General features: G+C 40.1%; 2 protein-coding genes across 6 annotated transcripts; one reads left to right on the top strand and one right to left on the bottom strand.

The window, feature by feature from the left end:
- The first annotated feature begins 123 nt into the window (after positions 1 to 123).
- On the top strand, positions 124 to 6267 carry IFT25 (intraflagellar transport 25). 3 transcript variants are annotated; one of them, XR_013230304.1, is made up of 6 exons: positions 124 to 339; positions 917 to 1094; positions 1867 to 1973; positions 3470 to 3538; positions 3674 to 5095; positions 6063 to 6267. XR_013230304.1 is itself a non-coding variant. In XM_077333682.1 (6 exons), exons 2-6 carry the CDS (start codon positions 997 to 999, stop codon positions 6168 to 6170), a joined length of 426 nt encoding a protein of 141 aa, XP_077189797.1. In that variant the 5' UTR covers positions 126 to 339; positions 917 to 996; the 3' UTR covers positions 6171 to 6267. The 3 variants fall into 3 exon arrangements, 1 of the variants encoding a protein (XP_077189797.1); XR_013230305.1 differs by having other exon boundaries at positions 4556 to 5095; XM_077333682.1 differs by having other exon boundaries at positions 126 to 339; positions 5052 to 5095.
- On the bottom strand, positions 6063 to 18954 carry DIO1 (iodothyronine deiodinase 1). Of its 3 annotated transcripts, XM_077333676.1 has the most exons (6): positions 18875 to 18922; positions 18377 to 18477; positions 16590 to 16823; positions 13481 to 13624; positions 13094 to 13293; positions 6063 to 8379 (listed from the first exon to the last, which is right to left on the bottom strand). In XM_077333676.1, the coding sequence occupies exons 2-6, from the start codon at positions 18423 to 18425 to the stop codon at positions 8314 to 8316; spliced, it is 693 nt and encodes a 230-aa protein (XP_077189791.1). In that variant the 5' UTR covers positions 18426 to 18477; positions 18875 to 18922; the 3' UTR covers positions 6063 to 8313. The 3 variants fall into 3 exon arrangements, with proteins under 3 accessions (XP_077189791.1, XP_077189792.1, XP_077189790.1); XM_077333677.1 differs by lacking the exon at positions 18377 to 18477 and having other exon boundaries at positions 18875 to 18954; XM_077333675.1 differs by lacking the exons at positions 18377 to 18477; positions 18875 to 18922 and having other exon boundaries at positions 16590 to 17066.
- Positions 18955 to 19652: the final 698 nt, after the last annotated feature.

The following is a 19652-nucleotide window of genomic DNA, read 5'->3' on the forward strand; positions in this document are numbered from 1 at the left end:
GGAGACCTCTAGCCTGTGCTAACTTGATGGTCTCAAGCGCGCTTGGCCTTAGGAGGGCGCCTGCGCAGCAATAGTGACTGACGCGAAACCCGAAGCTCTCGCTGTGATGGCGGAAGGGACGACACCTTCCCCCCCCCCCCAGCACAAGGCAGGGTTGGTATGGAAACACTCTGCGCCATTCAGAAGGCATTCCCAAAACGGAGTGAAGCGGGATTCCTCACCTCGGCTGTACGGCGGAGTAAAAATCGACGGGACCGAGCATTTCCAAGAGGGAGGTCGGAAACAATAACAAAATCAGCACATTATTTAAAACAACACAGCGAGCGCATACATGCAATGGTGTGTTTCTTGTTTCGTGATGTTTTTTTGTTGTAGTAAATATAAATAGTGCTTAATTTTTGTTCAGCTGTTGATCGTCTGCTTGTCATATAGCTGTTATGCGCGCACCGGCGTCTTGTCTGAAAAAACAGTCCGGGATAAGGAGGCATGATGTAATGGCGAGGGTTCTTTGCAAAATACATTTAAAAGAATTATGTATCAATTCAAATTGCCATCGGCCATTACACTAGACCAGGGGTAGTCAAAACTGTGGCCCTCCAGATGTCCATGGACTACAATTCCCATGAGCGTTCGCTGGCAGGGCTCATGGGAATTGTAGTCCACGGACATCTGGAGGGCCGCATTTTGACTACCCCTGCACTAGACGTTTATCCATAATCGCTTCTGAAACACGATTGCTGGTATAGGCAGACAAAAACTGTCTTTTAGATTAGTTTATAAGAATTTCCTAATGTTGTTTAAAACTGGAAATTCGATATGCTTAACAATGTATTCTAGGGTCTGGCTGTAAATTAGGAAGCAGCTGATGTTAAAGGAACTTTTCCTTAATGACGCCCCTCCTTGGCTTTCCCTGTAGGGGTGGAATTGGCTGCTAAGCAACTAGGCAACATTCTCAGTAAACGGTTTGGCAAATCTTGGTAAAACCGAGAAGAGAGAATGAAATCAACGAACTTTTGTCTTAGCACTGAAGGAACAGATGTTATACTAGCAACATCAAGTGATGAAAAATACCCTCCAGAAAATATCATTGATGGGTAAGTATAGCTCCTGAGCTGTTTTGGAACATTAAAGGTTTTGCTTTCACATCAGTTTCTAATGTTTGGTAATGTGGTATATGTAGGATGTCTTCCAATCCTAGCAGTTCTTAACTTTAGTAAAACCATGAATTTCATGCCGAAAGTAACAATAATTAGAATTATAGAGAGAATGAGCTGTGGTTGAGGATGTCCCCCATACTATGACAGACTGCCCTACTATGAACATAGGAGGGACAGCTTTAGCTTCCTTGGCCCCATCCCTGCATCTGTAACAGTGAAATAATAATGGCTTACATTACAGGATTGTTGCCATTAGTTCAAAAGCTTGTGAAGTACTTTGAAAACTGAAATCTGAGTATAAGTAGTGGTTTTAAGGATTGATATAAGACTTTGGAAATAAGCATTGAAGAATAGTTTTGACAGTAATGCTGCTTGTTCAGATGCTTCAAGACCTCATGTACATTGCCTCAGTAATGCTTGCAGCGGCCCTGTGATAGGCTACTATCATCATTATCCCCGTGTTAGGGATAAAAAGAGGGTCACTAAGGCTGAAATGATTGTGGGTCGTTTAAAACCTTCGATGAGAGTGCTGCTTGTGCAGAAATTTTACTTGTATAGTGGACGATTGGCGGAATCAGTTCTAGTTTGAATTCTTTCAAATTTATTATCAATTAGGTCTAATTTTTTTGCATAGATGCATTTGAATTTTGAAATGTTTATGTTATATCTTAGATGTATTAGAATACATCTATTTTTCCTCTCTTAATAGACAGTCTGAAACCTTTTGGACAACAACTGGGATGTTTCCACAGGAATTTATTATTTGCTTTCATAAATCTGTAATTATAAACAAACTCATAATCCAGTGTTATTTAGGTAAGGTATAGTCAAGTTTTATTACATTTTTGAACAATATAGTCTGAGTGTTCAGTATTTCACACTAGTGGTCTTCAGCCCATGAATTGAACAGCAATTGATTGGATATCTGTCCCTGTTGAACCACCAGTGAGCTTGTGCTAAGAAGAAGCCATATCTTTTGACTCTTTGTGTGCGGGACAAGAAGTTGACGGATTCTGAATCATATTCATACCAGTGACTTGTGTTTGTTTCTCATTATGGTGTGACTCTTTGTTCTCCCAGTCTTCTTCTTGCAGTCCATAGAATTCTCTCATATGCTGTTCTGTGGGGGAGGGGGGACAGACTCTCAGGGACACCATTTCAGGGACTGTACTCGGATGCAGTGGGAGGGGAAGCCAAAACATCCCACTCTGTGAACCAGAATCCTTCTGCTCACAGAAAAGCTCTAGTACATCCAAGCCAGTGTATCCCATGCTTTGTGAGTTGGAACTGGATGGGTTGACAACCACTGTTTTATATGAATAAAAATGTCTGCATGTCCTGTAATAATATATATTTTAATCTTCAAAGATGACAAACTGTTTCATGAACATAAATTTTCTCACTGGTTTATTTATATTTGGAAAAGTTGGAAAAGTTTATTTCCAGATTTCAGTTAGCAGTAATTTAGATCTGACTGATAATAATACTTGTGTACCTTCATGAAAAAAAATATTTTATCAGCAGATATGTTTGTGTTTTTTAATTTTATGCTGTGAAATGTATTTCTTGTACATTGTTGTAAATTTCCATCTGTGAAAATATACCTGAATTTAAAAAAGAACATTGAACCTGGAGGTAGCAGATAGGAACTCTTGAAATATGCTTTTGGTTTAGAAAGCAGCAACTCTGTGTCTTGATAACTTCAAGCTGCTCAGAGTTGAACTAAGTTCATGGTTTCATTGGGCCTAGCACCCAAAATGGTCCTACAGGTTCTAGGGAACTAGAATCATTGTCAAACCAATCAACTATAGACTAATATTTATTTAGATTTTAACTACTGTGCAGGAGTCCTTGTACTGCAAACCAAAGGAATTCCTGGGATCAAAGAAGAGAAAATCCCTGCATACCGATTCTGGCATTATATATACAGTGCACTGCATTTACAAAGTCCTTATCTTAGTTGACATGCTTGCAACTCAAATGTTATTAGTTTCATCAGAGTTAGTTGCTCTACTTATATGATAATGGGTGAGGTGGTATGAACTCCAAAGTCCAAAAATAAGATTTCTACATGAGTGGGGATGCATTGGTCAGAAAGTTTAGGTGATTCCAAAACTGAAGAAAGCCTAGGGGTCCTTCTTTTAAAGCCCTGTAATCTGATACTTATTTTACTTTCTATTAATTATGACAATTATCTCTTACAAGTGAATAAGGGGTACGTTATCTTTTATTACAGATTTTTTTAAAGGTTCATATGAAATCAGGAAAATATGAAATGAGATTCATACAGGATTTTTTTTAATATTGTTTAGTGCAGACATTACGGATTGAAAAAAGTATGTCTAAAGATCCAGTAGATTTTGAACACTGCATTGAAAAAGGTGAGTATATTTGGTATAAGTAGTTGTAGTTGGATTATTACAATCTGATGTACAAATCGATCATACGTACATTTGTTTGGAAAGCAAGCACATAATTTATTATTATTATTGTTATTATTATTATTATTATTGCAGGGCCGCAAGCTGATCGGCCACTTCGGCGGCCGACTTGCTCGCAGCCTGGCGAGCTTCTCGCTGTGGGGGGGGCGGGAAGAGGGAGCCGCAGCCCAGCACCGAGGCCTTTGCGGCCCGGCACCGGCCGCGGCCCGGGGGTTGGGGACCACTGGCTTAGAGAAGTATTTGTCTCATTGTGGATCACTTCTTCATTTTGTCATCTGCATGCTTAAGCATTCCTTTATACTACCCTATCTGAAAGAGCTATTGTCAATACTATTGAGATAATGTATATTATGTGCTTTAGATGTTGTTCTTCTTTGTATTATTATTGTATAGGTGATAGGTGATTTCTAGCAAGTGATTTCCATGTTCACTGACCATAGGAGTGCAGTTGGGCTAATATTCCATAGTTCTATAATAGTAAGAATTATAAGAATAGTTTTATCTCCATAATCACTAAAATAATCTTTATACCTTTATTGAGCTGGAAATATCTTTTCTGTTAAGCTTGTCAATTTTGGGTAGGTAATTAGATCAGAAAATGGGGACAGGCACAAACTAAAGATTTCTAAATGCCTGTAGACATTACATCTATATGCAGAAATATACTACAGTCCATTTTATAGTGCAATCCTAAGAACATTTTTCTGGGAGTAAGCCCCATTGAGTAGATTTCAGCAGGCTTCTGTGTAGCCCTGTTTAGGATTGTTCTCTTAGTCCCCTTAATTGCAGGGGAAGCAACAAAAAGTAATGATAAAAGTGCAGATGCAAGCCTATGGTGATGATTATTACACAGAAAGGGTAGAAAACAAGTGGTTAGAAATTTGCAACCTCCCTCAAGCATCCAAAACTTGGGGAAATTCCTAGAATGCCACTATGGAAGCCATTATTTCTTGACAGTGAGAGACTGGAACTGGGGTTGGGCCTCTGCAGGTAGGAATCCTGGAAAGGGAAGATCTGCTTGGGACTCCAGAAGCACAATCCTTTGGATGTCTACTCAAAAGGTAGTCCCTCTGTATTCAATAGTGCATACTCATAGGTAAGTGAACATAAGAATGCAACCAAAAAGGGTCATTTGAAACTAGGAAGCATCAAATGCAAGTGGAATCTGTTTCTTTTGAGCCAAATAGCAAATTTGGGGTGGGGGGGAGAACTTTTTCTTCCCTGGAAGCCCTAGCTTGTTTTAATCTACCGTAACTTTAAATTTAATTATGTTTGTTTCAATTTGTATACTGCCACTCCCACACAGTGGTTCCTTATAAAGCATATCTGAGTCATTGCATTGATGTCAGGATTTAATTCTTTACTAATGATACTTTACAGTGCTGAAAATCTAATTTCATGGAATCTTATAACAGCGCATTGCATATTAATTTGTGTAAATTTAAATGTTTAGACCTGGAATATAAAGAAGGGGAGCTTCAAACAGAAGAATTTTCTGTAAGTGCATATCATTTTTATTAATGTGACATGTACAAGAACAGATTACTTCAAGACTCAAGACACATTTATTGGTATAACACAACATCAACAAAAAAAGAACAGATTTACTTTGACAACCACCTTGAAGTAGCCTAGTTAAATTGTTTGAAAGAAGTTTGGAAACATCCACAATAAAACTTGAAGAGATAACTTCATTATGATTATATACATTAAATATTGTATAGTCAGTGTCCAAAATGCAACGATTGTTAATAATATCAGCCCCATATGATGGTGGTCACTGTAGTAAATGTTACCAGTTATTATCTCCACTCACCAATCTTTTATGCATTTTGTACATTCATTCAATACAAGTTTGGCATTTATTTGGAAAATTCGTGTTTCTATGTAAATACAGTCTGTATTTCAGGGCTTTTCTTCATATTCAACTTTTTATTTTCTTGGTAGTTAATCCACAAGCATTGGAATCAGCTTGAGCACAGTTCCTTCCACACAGATGTGGAAGTCAGTTGTGGAATGAGTTTATTTTCTTCCACATGTGCCGTAAATAATCAGGATTTTGAAGGGAAGGGGATGTTGACATGGGTGGCATCACAGCACACATAGCCCTTTTCATTTTTAGCGTATGCTTATATGACTCAATTGATATCATGGCTGAATTTTTAAAATATTGAATATAAACGCACAGGGAAGAACAGAAAGAGCAGGGGGGCCCTGTTGACACATGCAAGTCTGCCTGGGGGGGTAGTATTCCCAGGATGGGGGCTGCATTTGACAGCTTCCTATGCTAAGTGTCTTACACAAACCGAACATGATCTGGTCAATAACTCCCATTTCTGTCGAAGTGTTAAGCATGTGATAAAATGTCTTCCATTAAAATTATCTGAGATGTTAGTTTGGGTCGGATTGAGTTCATCTTTTTATTTCTATTTCTATTAATATTTAACTCTCTTCTTTTTAACAGTTTCCTGAGTTCCAGGCTACACACCTGAGATTCATCATTTTATCTGCCTTTGATACTTTTGTGTCAGTTCATAGGGTAATAGCAGAAGGAATAGCACAGGATATTTAAAACCAAGGTTGAAGTGCTGTAATATGAAATATGGTATTGATTGTTTCTGTATGTTCAATAATACATGCATTCCATTAAAGAATGTTTTGCAAAGTGAGTCTTTTATGTGATTTTGCTGTATAATTGTTTCTTTCAATCAGAAAATTCTGACAGAAAATACATTTATAGGAGTAAGTACAGCTGACACTGGAACTCTCTAATTCTCAAATGTAAGAATTATAGAAGGATGTGAATGTAGAACTCTATAGATATGAGGGACCAAGGCCATGAAGGACTTGGTAGAGTGGTTAAGAACAGCAGCTTCTAATCTGGAGAGCCAGGTTTGATTCCCTACTCCTTCGCGTGCAGCCAATTGGATCCCCTTTGGCTAAAGCTGTGTCTGTTGTGGGGAGAGGAAGGCAATTACGCTGCTTTGAGACTCCTTCGTGTGGTGAAAAGCAGGGTTATAAAAACCAACTTTTTTTTCACAATAGCTGATCTCTTAAATTGAACCCAGTAACTGTTTGGCAGTCAGTACCTGCTGGATGGGAATAATATGCATTTTCTGATAATACCAGAGCCTGTGACATTTTAAACCAAATGGAGTTTCCAAACTGATGTACAGTGCAGTGAAATAGTCTGACATGGATCTAGGTAGCCAGTTCAGCTGTATCAAAGTTAAGAGGTCATCTTTCAGGTGAGGCTGAATTGGGGGAAAATGCTATTGTAGCCCATTGTTCTCTCTGCTGAGTTTTGGCTTATTCTGTGGTGTTTTAAGTGAGGAATGTAAACAACAACAACAATCTTTTATTAGTGTAATGGAATGTAAACATGTTTTCAGATATATTTAGAAATCCAGAGTGTAGTGAACTATATGCATGGGGATTACTAACTTTTTATAAGTTTCGGAAATGATTTAATGCCCCCGCTGCTATGTGATGTTCAAGCATCTTTGTATGAAAACTGATATTTCATGAAGTTTTCATAAAGAACCATTTGACTAATTCCACACGGCCAGGGATTTTTGTTCTTTCGTGTCACATGGCAAATCTGACTGTTGTTTTTTGGGTTCTGCTTTAGGTTCATACAAACATTTAATTATGCTTTAAGTGACTCTGGATTCTGTCTATTTACCCTTCTTACAAAGACTGATTGATTAATAGGTATCATGAAATAGATTATTCAATAAATGGTTTTCTGAAAGGGAATAATAAGAGATGGACAAATGCAAACAAAATTATATTTTCCCCCAAAGTTACAAGAAAGGGAAGCTAATTATGGTCACTTGCAAGAAACAAATGTAAAACTGCCAGCATTCTAGTTTGTGATAGCTCTTCTATTCATGCGACAATCCAAAATAACTGAAAATTATACTTAAGAAGTTAAAGCCTATGAAGATGGTGTGACACAGCTTAATAAGTATAATTTAGCGTTTCTATATATATTTTTTTCTAAATCAGGTCACAGCTGCCCAAGGTTTTAGCTGTGACTATCATAAACAAATATAAATAAAAACAGAAGCAAGTTATTACAACAGTTCAGAAAGCTCTTATAATATATTTTGCTTAACAGAAGCATTAGGTATGATCCCAAAACTGCCCATTGATTGCTGAAGGCAAATGCTGAGGCTGTGTGTGTTTGCTTGTTCCAGTTGAAGAGAAGAGTGTGCCTGCACAGACATGCAAATGTGCTGCTTGCCACAACGCGTGAGCATCTTTTACCCAAGCATCCATTATCCAAGCATGCTTCAAAATATAGGTTTCTCACATTTAAAGTGATCACAGTCTGGCAGTTCCAATATGTTCAGATGGGTAGTCAGGCTGATCTGAAACAGCAGGATGTAGTCTTAGACCTGTGGCATCAAGGTCTTCCAATACAGACCACAGCCTAATTATTGGAACTACCAGAATAAAGTTTGAGTCCAGTGGCACCTTTAAGACCAACAGTTTAACTCAAGGTATTAGTCTCTTGTGTGTAATTTACCTATGTGAAGGTCATGATAGGAGCACAGTGGACAATACCCATTTTCCTCATATGGATGGGATTTTATCTTAAAATATATTCAATATTTTCTAAATGTTAATCCTTAAAAAATTATGCAGAAGATTATTGAGAAATTGTGTTGCTCACTTTAGGGGGCCACTAGTAGGTCTGTTTTATATATTTAAAGTAATTGTTCCAAAACTTCACGTACTTCTTGAGGGCTATAATTCCAAGGTCCCACTCCACCCTGTAATATAAAATAAAATATGTTTACCAATGGTTTCAATCTGAAGAATTAGTGGGAAGTGGGACAGTGCCGAAAAGACTAACAAAATACATTTCTGGGGTATCTGTCATCTTTAAAAAACCTCTTGTGTGACAAAGGATAGCATGCACCAGTCATTTAAGAATTGTATCTCAATTAGAAATAAAATTGGTTAAAAATTATTTAAAATTCCAATCAGTCCAGCACTCCACTTGTGGATCTTCTCCCCCCACCCCCAACAGTCCTTTCTGACGCACTGAAAAGTTGATTCCTGGGGTTGCAGGACCCACGTGGTGTAATAACAATGTAGACTGGCAGGCTGCAATGAGGAGTGAGAAGGGGGGAAATCACTGCCTTCGTCATCCATCAGTGGAGCTCTGCTGATGGAAGAAGTAGCTCCACGGACAAAAGAAAATGTAATTTTACCACCTTTTTCTTCTCTGCAGTCCAACTATAACTCTAGGAATCACCTTCCTTGGGAATGGAAATCATGTTCTATGGATGGATTAGTGGATCTAATCCTAGTCTACCTTCTAGATTCCTGGAAGCTAAAGGATCATGTAATATATGTTACGTGCAAACAGGTAACTATTATGCTCTGGTGGACATTTTATTTCGAAGAACAACTTTTAAAAGCCACAATACTGAGCAGAGTAGCAGTCATTTTTCTATTCCAAATTTGCTCCCAAGCTGCAGCACTGCAAAAATCCAGATACATGTTTCACCTTCCTAATGCATCTTGAATCCTAGGGGTGGTAAAAGCAAAAGGGTTGGTGGTCTATAGCTGAAATATTGCAGGTGAGTATAGCGTCCCACAATTCTCAGTTCAAAACTGTAGCCTCCTAGAATCATAGAATAATAGAGTTGGAAGGGATCTCATGGGTCATCTAGTCCAACCTCCTGCACTATGCAGGACACTCACATCTCAATCACTCATCTACTGTAACCTGACATCCCTTTGCCTTCACAGAATCAGCCTCTCCGTCAGATGGCTGTCTAGCCTCTGTTTAAAAATTTCCAAAGAAGGAGAACCCACCACCTCCCGAGGAAGCCTGTTCCACTGAGAAACCGCTCTGTCAGGAACCTCTTCCGGATGTTTAGATGGAATTTTTTAAAATTAATTTAATCCCATTTGTTCTGGTCTATCCCTTTGGGGCAAGAGAGAACTATTCTGCTCCATCCTCCATATGGCACCCTGTTAAATACTTGAAGATGGTTATCTGATCCCCTCTCAGTCGTGTCCTCTCTAGGCTAAACAGACCAAGCTTCCCCAACCTTTCTTCATACATCTTGGTTTCCAAACCGCTCACCATCTTTATTGCCCTCCTCTGGACACGTTCTAGTTTGTCAACATCCCTCTTCAATTGGGGTGACCAAAACTGAACACAGTACTCCAAGTGAGGCTGAACCAGGGCAGAGTAAAGCGGTTCCATCACCTCCTGTGATGTGGACACGATACTCCGTGTGATACAGCCCCAAATCCCATTTGCCTTTTTAGCCACTGAGTCACACTGCTGACTCATGTTCAATTTATGGTCTACTAAGACTCCTAGATCCTTTTCGCACATGCTACTGCCAAGACAAGTCTCCCCCATCTTATATTGGTGTATTTGGATTTTCCTACCTAAATGCATAAGTTTACATTTCTCCCTATTGAACTTCATTTTATTCAGTTTAGCCCACTTCTTGAGCCTATCAAGATCATCCTGTATTCTGTTGCTGTCTTCAGTTGTGTTTGCTACCCCTCCCAGTTTAGTATTATTTGCAAATTTAATAAATATCCCTTCTAATCCCTCATCCAAATCATTTATAAATATGTTGAACAACACAGGCCCCAGGACAGATCCTTGGGGTACTCCACTTGTCACTCTTTTGCAAGAAGATGCTGAACCATTAATAAGTACCCTCTGGGTACGCTTTGTCAACCAGTTATTGATCCACCTGATAGAATTAGGATCCATATCGCATTTTACCAACTTGTCAACAAGAATATCATATGGAACCTTATCAAAGGTTTTACTGAAATCCAGATAAACTATGTCCACGGCATTCCCCTGATCCAGCAAGGTAGTCACTTTCTCGAAAAAAAGAGATAAGGTTGGTCTGACATGACTTGTTCTTCCGAAACCCATGCTGAGTCTTAGAAATCACAGCTGTCAGTTCCAGCTGCTCAAGGACCGAGTGCTTGATTATTTGTTCCAAATAATCCACAAAAGTGGATTCCCTCTAAAAAAAACGCTAGACTCTTGAGAACAACCTGCAATACATCCGAAAAAGACATGTGCATTCTCAATGTAGCGGTAGCAAGCATGTCCGTCCCTAAGCTCCCACACCGAAGCTTCCGGCGTCACAATCGCCATTCCCCCCCCCCCCTTAAACCGGCAAAAGCAACAAATAAGCGATGCTTGATCGGCTGAAATCCCCCCACAAGCAATTGTCAATACAGTTTCCGAGCACAATACAGCCTCCTGTTCGACACTACCCATAATTTCGGCCACAAATTGCACCCGGGGGGGGCATTTTTTTTTTAACTTGAAGAGCGTGTAAACAATTAAGTGCCAGCTCCTACGCCAGCGAAAAAGGTCTTTCTGATACATTGAATCGAATGAACAAATATGCGTTGCTACAGGTGTTTTTGGATTTTTAAAAAACAGTTTTTAAAAGGAAGCATGAACACAACAGTTAATTGGCTGTTCTGTTTGATTGACGGCCAAGGGCAGGAGGAAGCGCAGAAAAATATCGCCTCCTTTGTTGTGATTTCGGCAAGACCGGAAACTTGTGCGTTATGAGAACAGTGCTAGTGTGAGAGCCCTTTTTCGAAAGAAATGGCTGTGTGCATTACTGTGACCTGCTGCTATTGATTGCAGCGCGTTTCAATAGTGCTTATATTCAGCTACATTGGCGGTCGTGCGGAATGGCCCCAGGAATCTCTCAGCCTCACCCACCTCACAGGGTATCTGTTGTTGGTGAGGGGAAAAGGAAGGTGAATGTAAGCCGCTTTTGAACTTCGGGTAGAGAAAAGCACCACATAATAACCAAATCCTCTTCTTCAATCAGGACACTGAAGATAATCTGAAAATCATTAGGAAGTTCCCATCTTATTTATTTATTGTATTTATATACCGCCATCCCTTGCAGTTCAGGGTAGTTTACATATCACATAGGGATAATAATGCAGTATCTTTAAACAGCCCTGTGGCGTGGAGCGCCATGGACTGAATAAAGCACTAAGGGCTGTGTGGGAGGAGTTAGGGCGGGCCGTGTCCGTGATAAAAACTCGGAGGGGCCAATCAGGAGCCGCGAAGCGGCTCCTGATTGGCCCCTCCGAGTGTCCATCCTGCCCCAAGCAGCCAATTCGTGCGGCTCCCCATTGGCTGCTTCACCCGCCCAGGGAATGTGCCCGGCTGCTCCGCTGGCCAGGAGAAGGCTCGGCTGACTCTTGGCGGGGGGGGTGGCCCTGGCAGCCTTCTCCCGGCCGGCGGAGCAGCCTCGCCTTACCACCGCGCCGTCCCTCGCCCCTTTCTAGTGCCCATTTTATTGCTTCTTAAAATGGGCTTAAAATCTAGTAATTCAATAATTCAAATACAAATAACAGTGGATTCAATAACAATTCAGTAACTTTTTCATATACCTATTCCAGTACTAACTATAGCAACATTAACCTGTTAACTATAGTACTGGAGGTTGGCTGATTCGGGTTCCGTTCATGGTGAGGGGTTTTTTGGGGGGCCCAGCAGATGATGCTGGCTTGGTTGAACTCAACCAGATGCCTGGCGGAATAACTCTATTTTGCAGGTATGGGAAACTCTGATAGTTCAGGCAGGGCCCTGATCTCTTCGGGGAGCTCATTCTACAAGATGGGGACCAGGACTGAAAAAGCTCTAGCCCTGACTGGGGTTAGACATGCCAGGGACCACCAGCCAGTTGGAAGAGGCAGAGCGTAGAGCTCTTTGGGAATATAGACAGTGAGGTGGTCCCCAGGTACGCTGGGCCCAGATAATGTATCACCTAAATCTATGTCTCTTCCGATACTCCCTGCAGGACACCCCATAAAATCTGCTCCATTATGCATACTGTAGATCTCACATATTCCAACATATACAATCATTTCCCTGCATTCAGAAAGTATGTTTAGCTAAATACTAAGACATTGACAAAAAGAAGAAGAGTTGGTTCTTATATGCCGCTTTTCTCTACCTGAAGGAGGCTCAAAGCAGCTTACAGTCGCCTTCCCTTTCGTCTTCCCACCACAGACACCCTGTGAGGTGGATGAGGCTGAGAGAGCCCTGATATTACTGCTCAGCTTTATCAGTGCTGTGGCAAGCCCAAGGTCACCCAGCTGGCTGCATGTGCGAGAGTGCAGAATCAAACCCCCCTTGCCAGAAGTCCGCACTCCCAACCACTACACCAAACTGGCTCTCTATGTAAGTGTACCCTATGAGCAGATAATGCTGTACAGATAACCTTGACTTTTGAAAATTTATGAGAAATGTCTTCAGGGAATGCTTCCATGTCCCTATCCATGTCCCTATTGATGTCTTCAGGGAATGCTTCCATGTCCCTATCCTTGACATTTATTTTTTCTCTATTAACAGAATTTAAGATTAGCCAAGCTACCCATACCAATTGATGTGTGCTGATGTGTTCTTTGTTTATTATTGTAAGGATTTTCATCAAATGGTTGACATTTTGTTACCTTATAGACAACCTTTCCTCTTTCAAGCACATAGAGTCTTTCTGGCAAAGCTGCATATTTGGAACTGCTCAAGTTTTCCATAGTATCTAAAACCACTGGGCACAAGGGATACTCTTTCAGCAGGATCTGTGCAGCCTGTATACGATCTTGGAGAGTCTGGTGACTTTTAATAGGAATATTATTTTTAAAAGCCCATTCATCTGTAACAAACATAAAGATTACAATGAGTATACAGTTTCTATCTATGATTACATTAATATCCTAAAAGATTACAGAATGGTAAACCTGTTGGGAGTAGCAAGTTTTTAGGAATTGAGGCAATATAATGTACTGATATTATCACTGATAGAATCTTAAAGGGGAGATGTATACAGCAACCCTTTTTACCTGAGGCATGGGCTTCTTCAATGTAGATCACAAGGAAATCTGCTCCACATATGAAATCTTCGACAAGCTTCTTGAACTCGCCAAATTTAAACATAAATGAAGGTCAGGTGCAGCTTCCAAATGTCAGAACCAAAGGCCTGTTATCTGCAATGTGTATAAAGTGGTCCATGAAATATAAGGATGGTCTTATAGTAAAAGCAGCAAGGAGACAAGAATTCTCCTACAGTTCCCTGTACCTAGGACACTCAGATTGAAACAAAAAGTCTGAGTTGATCCAGTGTGGAAACATAGGGCTCTTCCGCACATTGAAAAAAATATATACCAGCAAAATGGCGTAACGCTAAAAATTATTGCACCTCCAGCCATTCCTCACCTTCTGGCGCTCTCGTTTTCATCTGCTGCATTCTTGTGCTGCTTGCACTCCGCATGCTTGCTTGAAATGGTAGAAGCGAGCAATGCGCTTTACACACGACTCTCTTCCACCCGTCAGTCAAGCCAGGCAGCCAATCACCTTTCGCAAAGTTTTAAAGGGCCCATGATGCCCGCTATTTTTTTTAAGTAAACTTCTCCATTGAAATGCCAATGCATCTAGTAATAGATGCATAGTGCTTTTTATAATGCCACCCCTTATGGAATCATGAGCCTTGAATCTTTTAAAAATTAATCTCATTCCTGATTTGGGAGGAGGGGGACTTTAGAGAGGCATGCTTTGTATTTTAACTGGGGGGGGGGGGGTTGCTTTGCCTGCACAATTGAATGCCTATTTGTTGCTCCATGTAGTTTGCTAAAAAAAAAAAAATCCCTGGGAGAAGGGAGGCGGGTGTGAAGATGGGAATTGGAGGCAGAGATAGTGCTACTTCAGCTCCACACGTTTCCTTAGCGTGTGGCTTGTTGGTTGCTCTCCTGTGGCTTTTTAGGCTGGGGAATCCACTTTAAGCAATTCCCCAGCTAGCACTTTAAAATGGAGGATGTAGCTACCGGTTTGCTGCTTGGATGCTGGATGTTGGCGACATCGTGCAAAAAGCCAAAAATATGGCATCTGCATAAGGAGAGCATTTCACTATATTTATCGGGTGCAGAATGGCCCATACTCTGCCCCACACATTAAACCAGAATATTTACTAACCCAGCAAAGAACCCCAGTTCAAAAAAGTAACCCTGGTAAATGTACAAGGGTTATTTTATAACTAATACAATCCAGTGCCTTGGTGGTATGTTGGGTTGAAGAGTACAATATATATTGAAATTTAAGATGGATCTTCACTTCCTATGATACCTTTACAAGAAGTACATCTAGATGAAATAGTGTTCTTGTCACCACTGGTAAAAACTATTAAAGTGGGAGCATGTCGATTTTTAACATTAGCCATTCATTTAATAAATATAATATGTTCTACTCCCTCTCTATTGTATCTTGATACTGCTTATGTTTATATTAGGGATTTATAGAGGATTTACTGAAGATCCCCAGTACTTTGTTGGCTTGCACCTACAACCTAAATGGATTCTAATGGCTTTGATCCAACTTAAGTGGATTCCAGTAGCTCTGATCCAACCAGCCTTCTGGCAGTGTAAGAACAGTGAGGTCCTCCTAAAGCACCCCAAAAGATTATGCTGGGGCTTATAGACCTGCATGGACAAAAACAGTGTGTAATAGTAACTGAAGCAAGGAGGGAAACTGAATGAGACTGAGTGGAAAAGCTAGTTGGGATCCAACCCAAATGCATTGTTTTCTTCTTCATGAAATTGCCCCTTATGTTTGTAATTGCCGCTAGGGATTGCCTTAACTGTGTCCTCCAAGCATATTTGGAACTAAGCTTTCTGTGACAACCATTTAACTATACAGTGCTATTTGAGTATACAGTGCAAATACACACACATCCCTGGTCCAAACATGCAACATGGGTCTCCAATTCTAGTATCCATAAATAATCTCATGAGTAATGAAAGAAAAAGCATATTTTTTGCTTCTAAATAGTTATAACATGGACTATATACATGTAATTAGCTTGCAATTTGGTTTGCCCCCTCTGTGGACTCTGGTAAGGTTCACCAATCCCACCCCGCCCCCAACACTAGGACTTCATGTTCCTATAATTGTATCTGGTCTCTGCTTTTGTGTGTATGTTTAGAGGCCGTGTATTTACTCATTGCCCATTAGAAAATGCAGCTTAATGATTTAAGAGCATGTTGGAAGAGAGAGCAAAGTACATTCTGAACTTATTTCTCTAAGCAATATTTTGGGGCAGCCATGTGCTTTAATAAGTACCATTTATTTTCTGGACTCCAGGCAGAAGAACTATACTATAGTGCGAGAATTCCTATGTATCAGCTGTTAATTGAAAAAAACTCTGAGATTCAAGTTCTTAAAAGTTTGTCTAACCCCCCCCCCCAAGGATCTACTATACAATACATTATAAATGTATATGGTGAAACCAATCCATTGTTACTTGTAAAAGCTGATTCCTCACCCCTAAATCATTAAGTTGAGAATATATTGGGTTGGATTCTATCACTCAGTTACATTGGTAGTAGTTAATTTCTCCAATGTCAACATAACAAGATCTTCTATAAGAGTCTCTGGCCTCGGTAAAGACTCCTTGCACCAAAGCCATGTTCTGCCACTGTGAGAATGGAATGGTGGCATCCAAGCCACTAAGACTTGGCATGGTATCTGCACTGGCAAAACATAGTTTGAGGCCAGCCAGTAAACCAGAATCAGAAGCTGTGATTTATAGTGGATTTTCAAATTATAGTTTGGACTATAATGCTAGATGAACACAGAATTCAAGATGCAATCCCACCCCCCGCCCCCCGCCCCCCGCCCCCCGCCCCCCAACATTCTCCTCCCAATGTCAAGCTTGCTATGTTCCTCCCAAACCCTATCTCTGGGAACAGTATGGGAAATGAAATGAAGATCTGCAGAGAGAGGGGAGAATTATTGAAAATAGCTTCCTTCCTTTCTTCTTGTTAGGATTCAAACCTATGACTTGTTCTAACTATGGCACGACATGTCTGCATTGACAAAAAACTGCAGCCATTGCTCCATCTCTGAAACCACTTTCAATATAGAAACAGCTGAATCAAAATCCAAACTGATTTCACTTACCTTGCATGAAATCCAAGATGTGATGTACTTCCCCTCCAAGGTCTACCACAGGGGTGTTGGGAGCAGAGCAACCTTGAAATGCTTCATCTTCCAGCCTTTTCCATTTGACTTTCAAGACAAACAGTAGGTACGGGAAGCTAAAGAAAGTTGGTCCCCAATTCTCATAGGTGAAGTTGGGATTCATCCCCATGCTGCTCTTTTCCCCTTGTCTCAATATATAGCTCTTTACAGTAGCTGGAAATAAGAACATAAAAAGTTTACCTAGAGCAGTAGACAAGCACACTTGCAAAAGAATCCATGTCTTTTGTACAAATGTGCTGATTTTGAACATCTTGGCAGAGTGAGAGGCTGCTATGTTGTGCACTGCATGGTGGAATACCAGAACAGAACAAAGGTGAAAGAAGAGGAGAGAAGGCACATGACTAGTGTGCATGCTTAGTGTGCATAGGCATAACTTCTGCTATTGCTTCACAACAGGCTGTGAGCTGCCAACTACTGACTCTGATAGCTCCAAACCCTCAAGCAGAATTTTAATCAAGCCAGGTGGTTTCCAGTTTGCAACCTGTCAGCAATCGAAACATAGATCACCTGGTCTACGCCTGAAGTATCTTTGCAGGAGCTGGCTGTACTAGATTATTTCAAGCTTCCTGCTTTAGACATGAATCATTTTGCAGGGAACTGGTCCTGGCAACAGTCAGTCATGTTTTGCATATTTTGTTTTTGCTTTTAAAGTAATGTTTATATATTCACTGTTACATGTGGCAGGACCCCCTGCCTTACCAACAGGCACACTGTCTTCTACAGCCAATGGCATCCCTCAACAGTCAAGGCTTAAGCCAAAGCCATGACACATGTAACAGCACCCTTCTGGGAACAGACAGGCTCAGATGGGATTTAGCTCACAATAGTTCTGTAGGTCAACAGTGATTTGTTCACAGCTAAGTACAGTGAAACTTGACCCTCCACAGCCATTGGCTTTTGAGCCAAGTTTAACTGGTCATCATATTTCTAGTCAGGATGATGGTAATGTGACTTTGTCTATCCAGTTACTATGATCTAATATAGTTTTGGAGGATAGCTATATTGGTCTGCAGTAGAACAGTCCAGTAATACCTTGAAGACCTGCAAAATTTTGGGGATATAAGCTTTTGAGAATCAAAGCCCCCTTCATCAGACACAGATCTAATATGAGGGGTGGCAGGTTACAGTGGATGAGTGATAGGATTGAGTGTCCTGCATAGTGCAGAGGGTTGGACTAGATGATTGAGGAGGTCCCTTCCAACTCTAGGATTCTATGACTATAATATAGTTTTGCCTAAAATGAAAAGTGATGGAAGGAAGAAGGGTTTTTAAAAAAGTTAATTGTCTGTGAATGTGGTCTTGGGTAATACCTGTATGGAACAGGTGATCTCTCTAACTCATTGTGCACATGCATGTGTAAGAAATAGCAGTTTTAATCTGGACTGGAGAAGAGTTTTGTTGGGATGGAGGTGCAGCCTTCTGGGGTGCTGTATTTATATTTATTTATTTATTTGATTTGTAAACCACTTTATTTTTAAATACACAAGTAGAGAACAGCATTTCTACAGAGCAGCAGAATCTGATTCAGCCAACTCCAGTACTGACTACCTTCCTATATCTCCATCTGTAGTTTATTGTTATCACTGTATTGTTATAATAAATTGTATCTGTATTTGTATTGTTCCTGTTTTATATGAATCACCTTAAGCCTTTGGGGAGAGTGGTATATAAATATAATAAATAAATATTTTGTTTTTCACACCCACCCATACATCTTCCATCTCCTTTCAGTTGGGGTGTGACTGTGTGTTCCATCTCTTCCAGCCCTGATCATCATTGAAACAAAGTCTTGCTGGACTGTCTGAGACTATTGCAAAATTCCGAGACCAAACACAAGAAATTTTAAGGATTACAAAGAAGCAACAAGAAAATGATACCTATAAGATCCATTGACAAAAATACAGATGGCCATTAGGAAGCATTACCATTTCTATTGTCATATGGAACAGACCTAGCCATAATAGTCAGAGGCCATCCATACAAAATACAATGATTCTTGTAAGCCAACTCATTACAACATGTAAACTATGCAGGTTTTGCTTTCTAACACAATATTAACCTCTTTCAGTTTTTCCTGCTAGGCTGTTTGGTGCACAGAGCAAGGGGAAAAGGCAGTAATTGTCCATCTTGATTCTATCTCACTATGGACCTGTCCAACAATCTTCCAGTTATGACTGTAGAAATTCTTTTGTTGTATCACTTACCTGGCATATTCTCTGGAACTCGGAGGTGATCTGGTATGTCTGCCACATATCACATATTCAGCTACTTCTAGGGCATTAAGCAGGAAGCTAGTCAACATCATGTGGAGTATGCTTCCTAAAAAAAAAAAAGGGAAGACTCCCCCTATCTTGCCTTTCTGCAAACTATGCAAAGCTGAATTATTCAACAGGGCTTTTTAATGCAGGCAAAAGATTGCACTGTACAAAATGATTAATAAAGTTCCTTGGATAAATTATTAGGGACTGTGGTATAGCTTGCTGAAACAGGGATCCTACTATGTAATTTTTGTGTTATGCTGGTACATCTGCTTTGCTTGAGTTCTGCTTTAAGACATCTGGTTGGCTTTATAACCCTAATCCTATTGCATTGCATTGTTCATTGCATGTCCCATCCTGTTGATTGTATTGACTCTCTCTGTGTACTTCACCTTAAGTTCAAGTTGAGAAAGGCAGACTATAAGCAATGTAAGCATCTGGATGTCCTGGTACTTAGTTGTAGCATTAAATAGTGTGAATATCTATTTATTCAGGTGTGTATATAGTGTTTCTAAAAGCTGCAGAATTCCATACACCATACTTGGGGAGGGAGGTGTACAATTATGTGTGTGCCAGGGTTGTGATACATTGCCTTGCCATAACGGAAAGTAAAAAACAAAACACTAAGGGCCTTGTATCGGGCACAATAGTATTAAAGCTGCAAGCAATTTTTTTAAAGAAATAATTTTAAAAATCATAATATAGAAATAAAAAAAAATTTCTT

This window comes from Paroedura picta, chromosome 4 (assembly GCF_049243985.1).
Source record: "Paroedura picta isolate Pp20150507F chromosome 4, Ppicta_v3.0, whole genome shotgun sequence".
Taxonomy (NCBI): Eukaryota; Metazoa; Chordata; class Lepidosauria; order Squamata; family Gekkonidae; genus Paroedura; species Paroedura picta.

Coding starts and splice junctions, on each gene's coding strand:
- IFT25 (XM_077333682.1), top strand. CDS start 997: ATGAAATCAACGAACTTTTGTCTTAGCACTGAAGGAACAGATGTTATA. Junction 1,095..1,866: donor CCAGAAAATATCATTGATGG/GTAAGTATAGCT, acceptor CTCTCTTAATAG/ACAGTCTGAAACCTTTTGGA. Junction 3,539..5,051: donor TGAACACTGCATTGAAAAAG/GTGAGTATATTT, acceptor TTAAATGTTTAG/ACCTGGAATATAAAGAAGGG.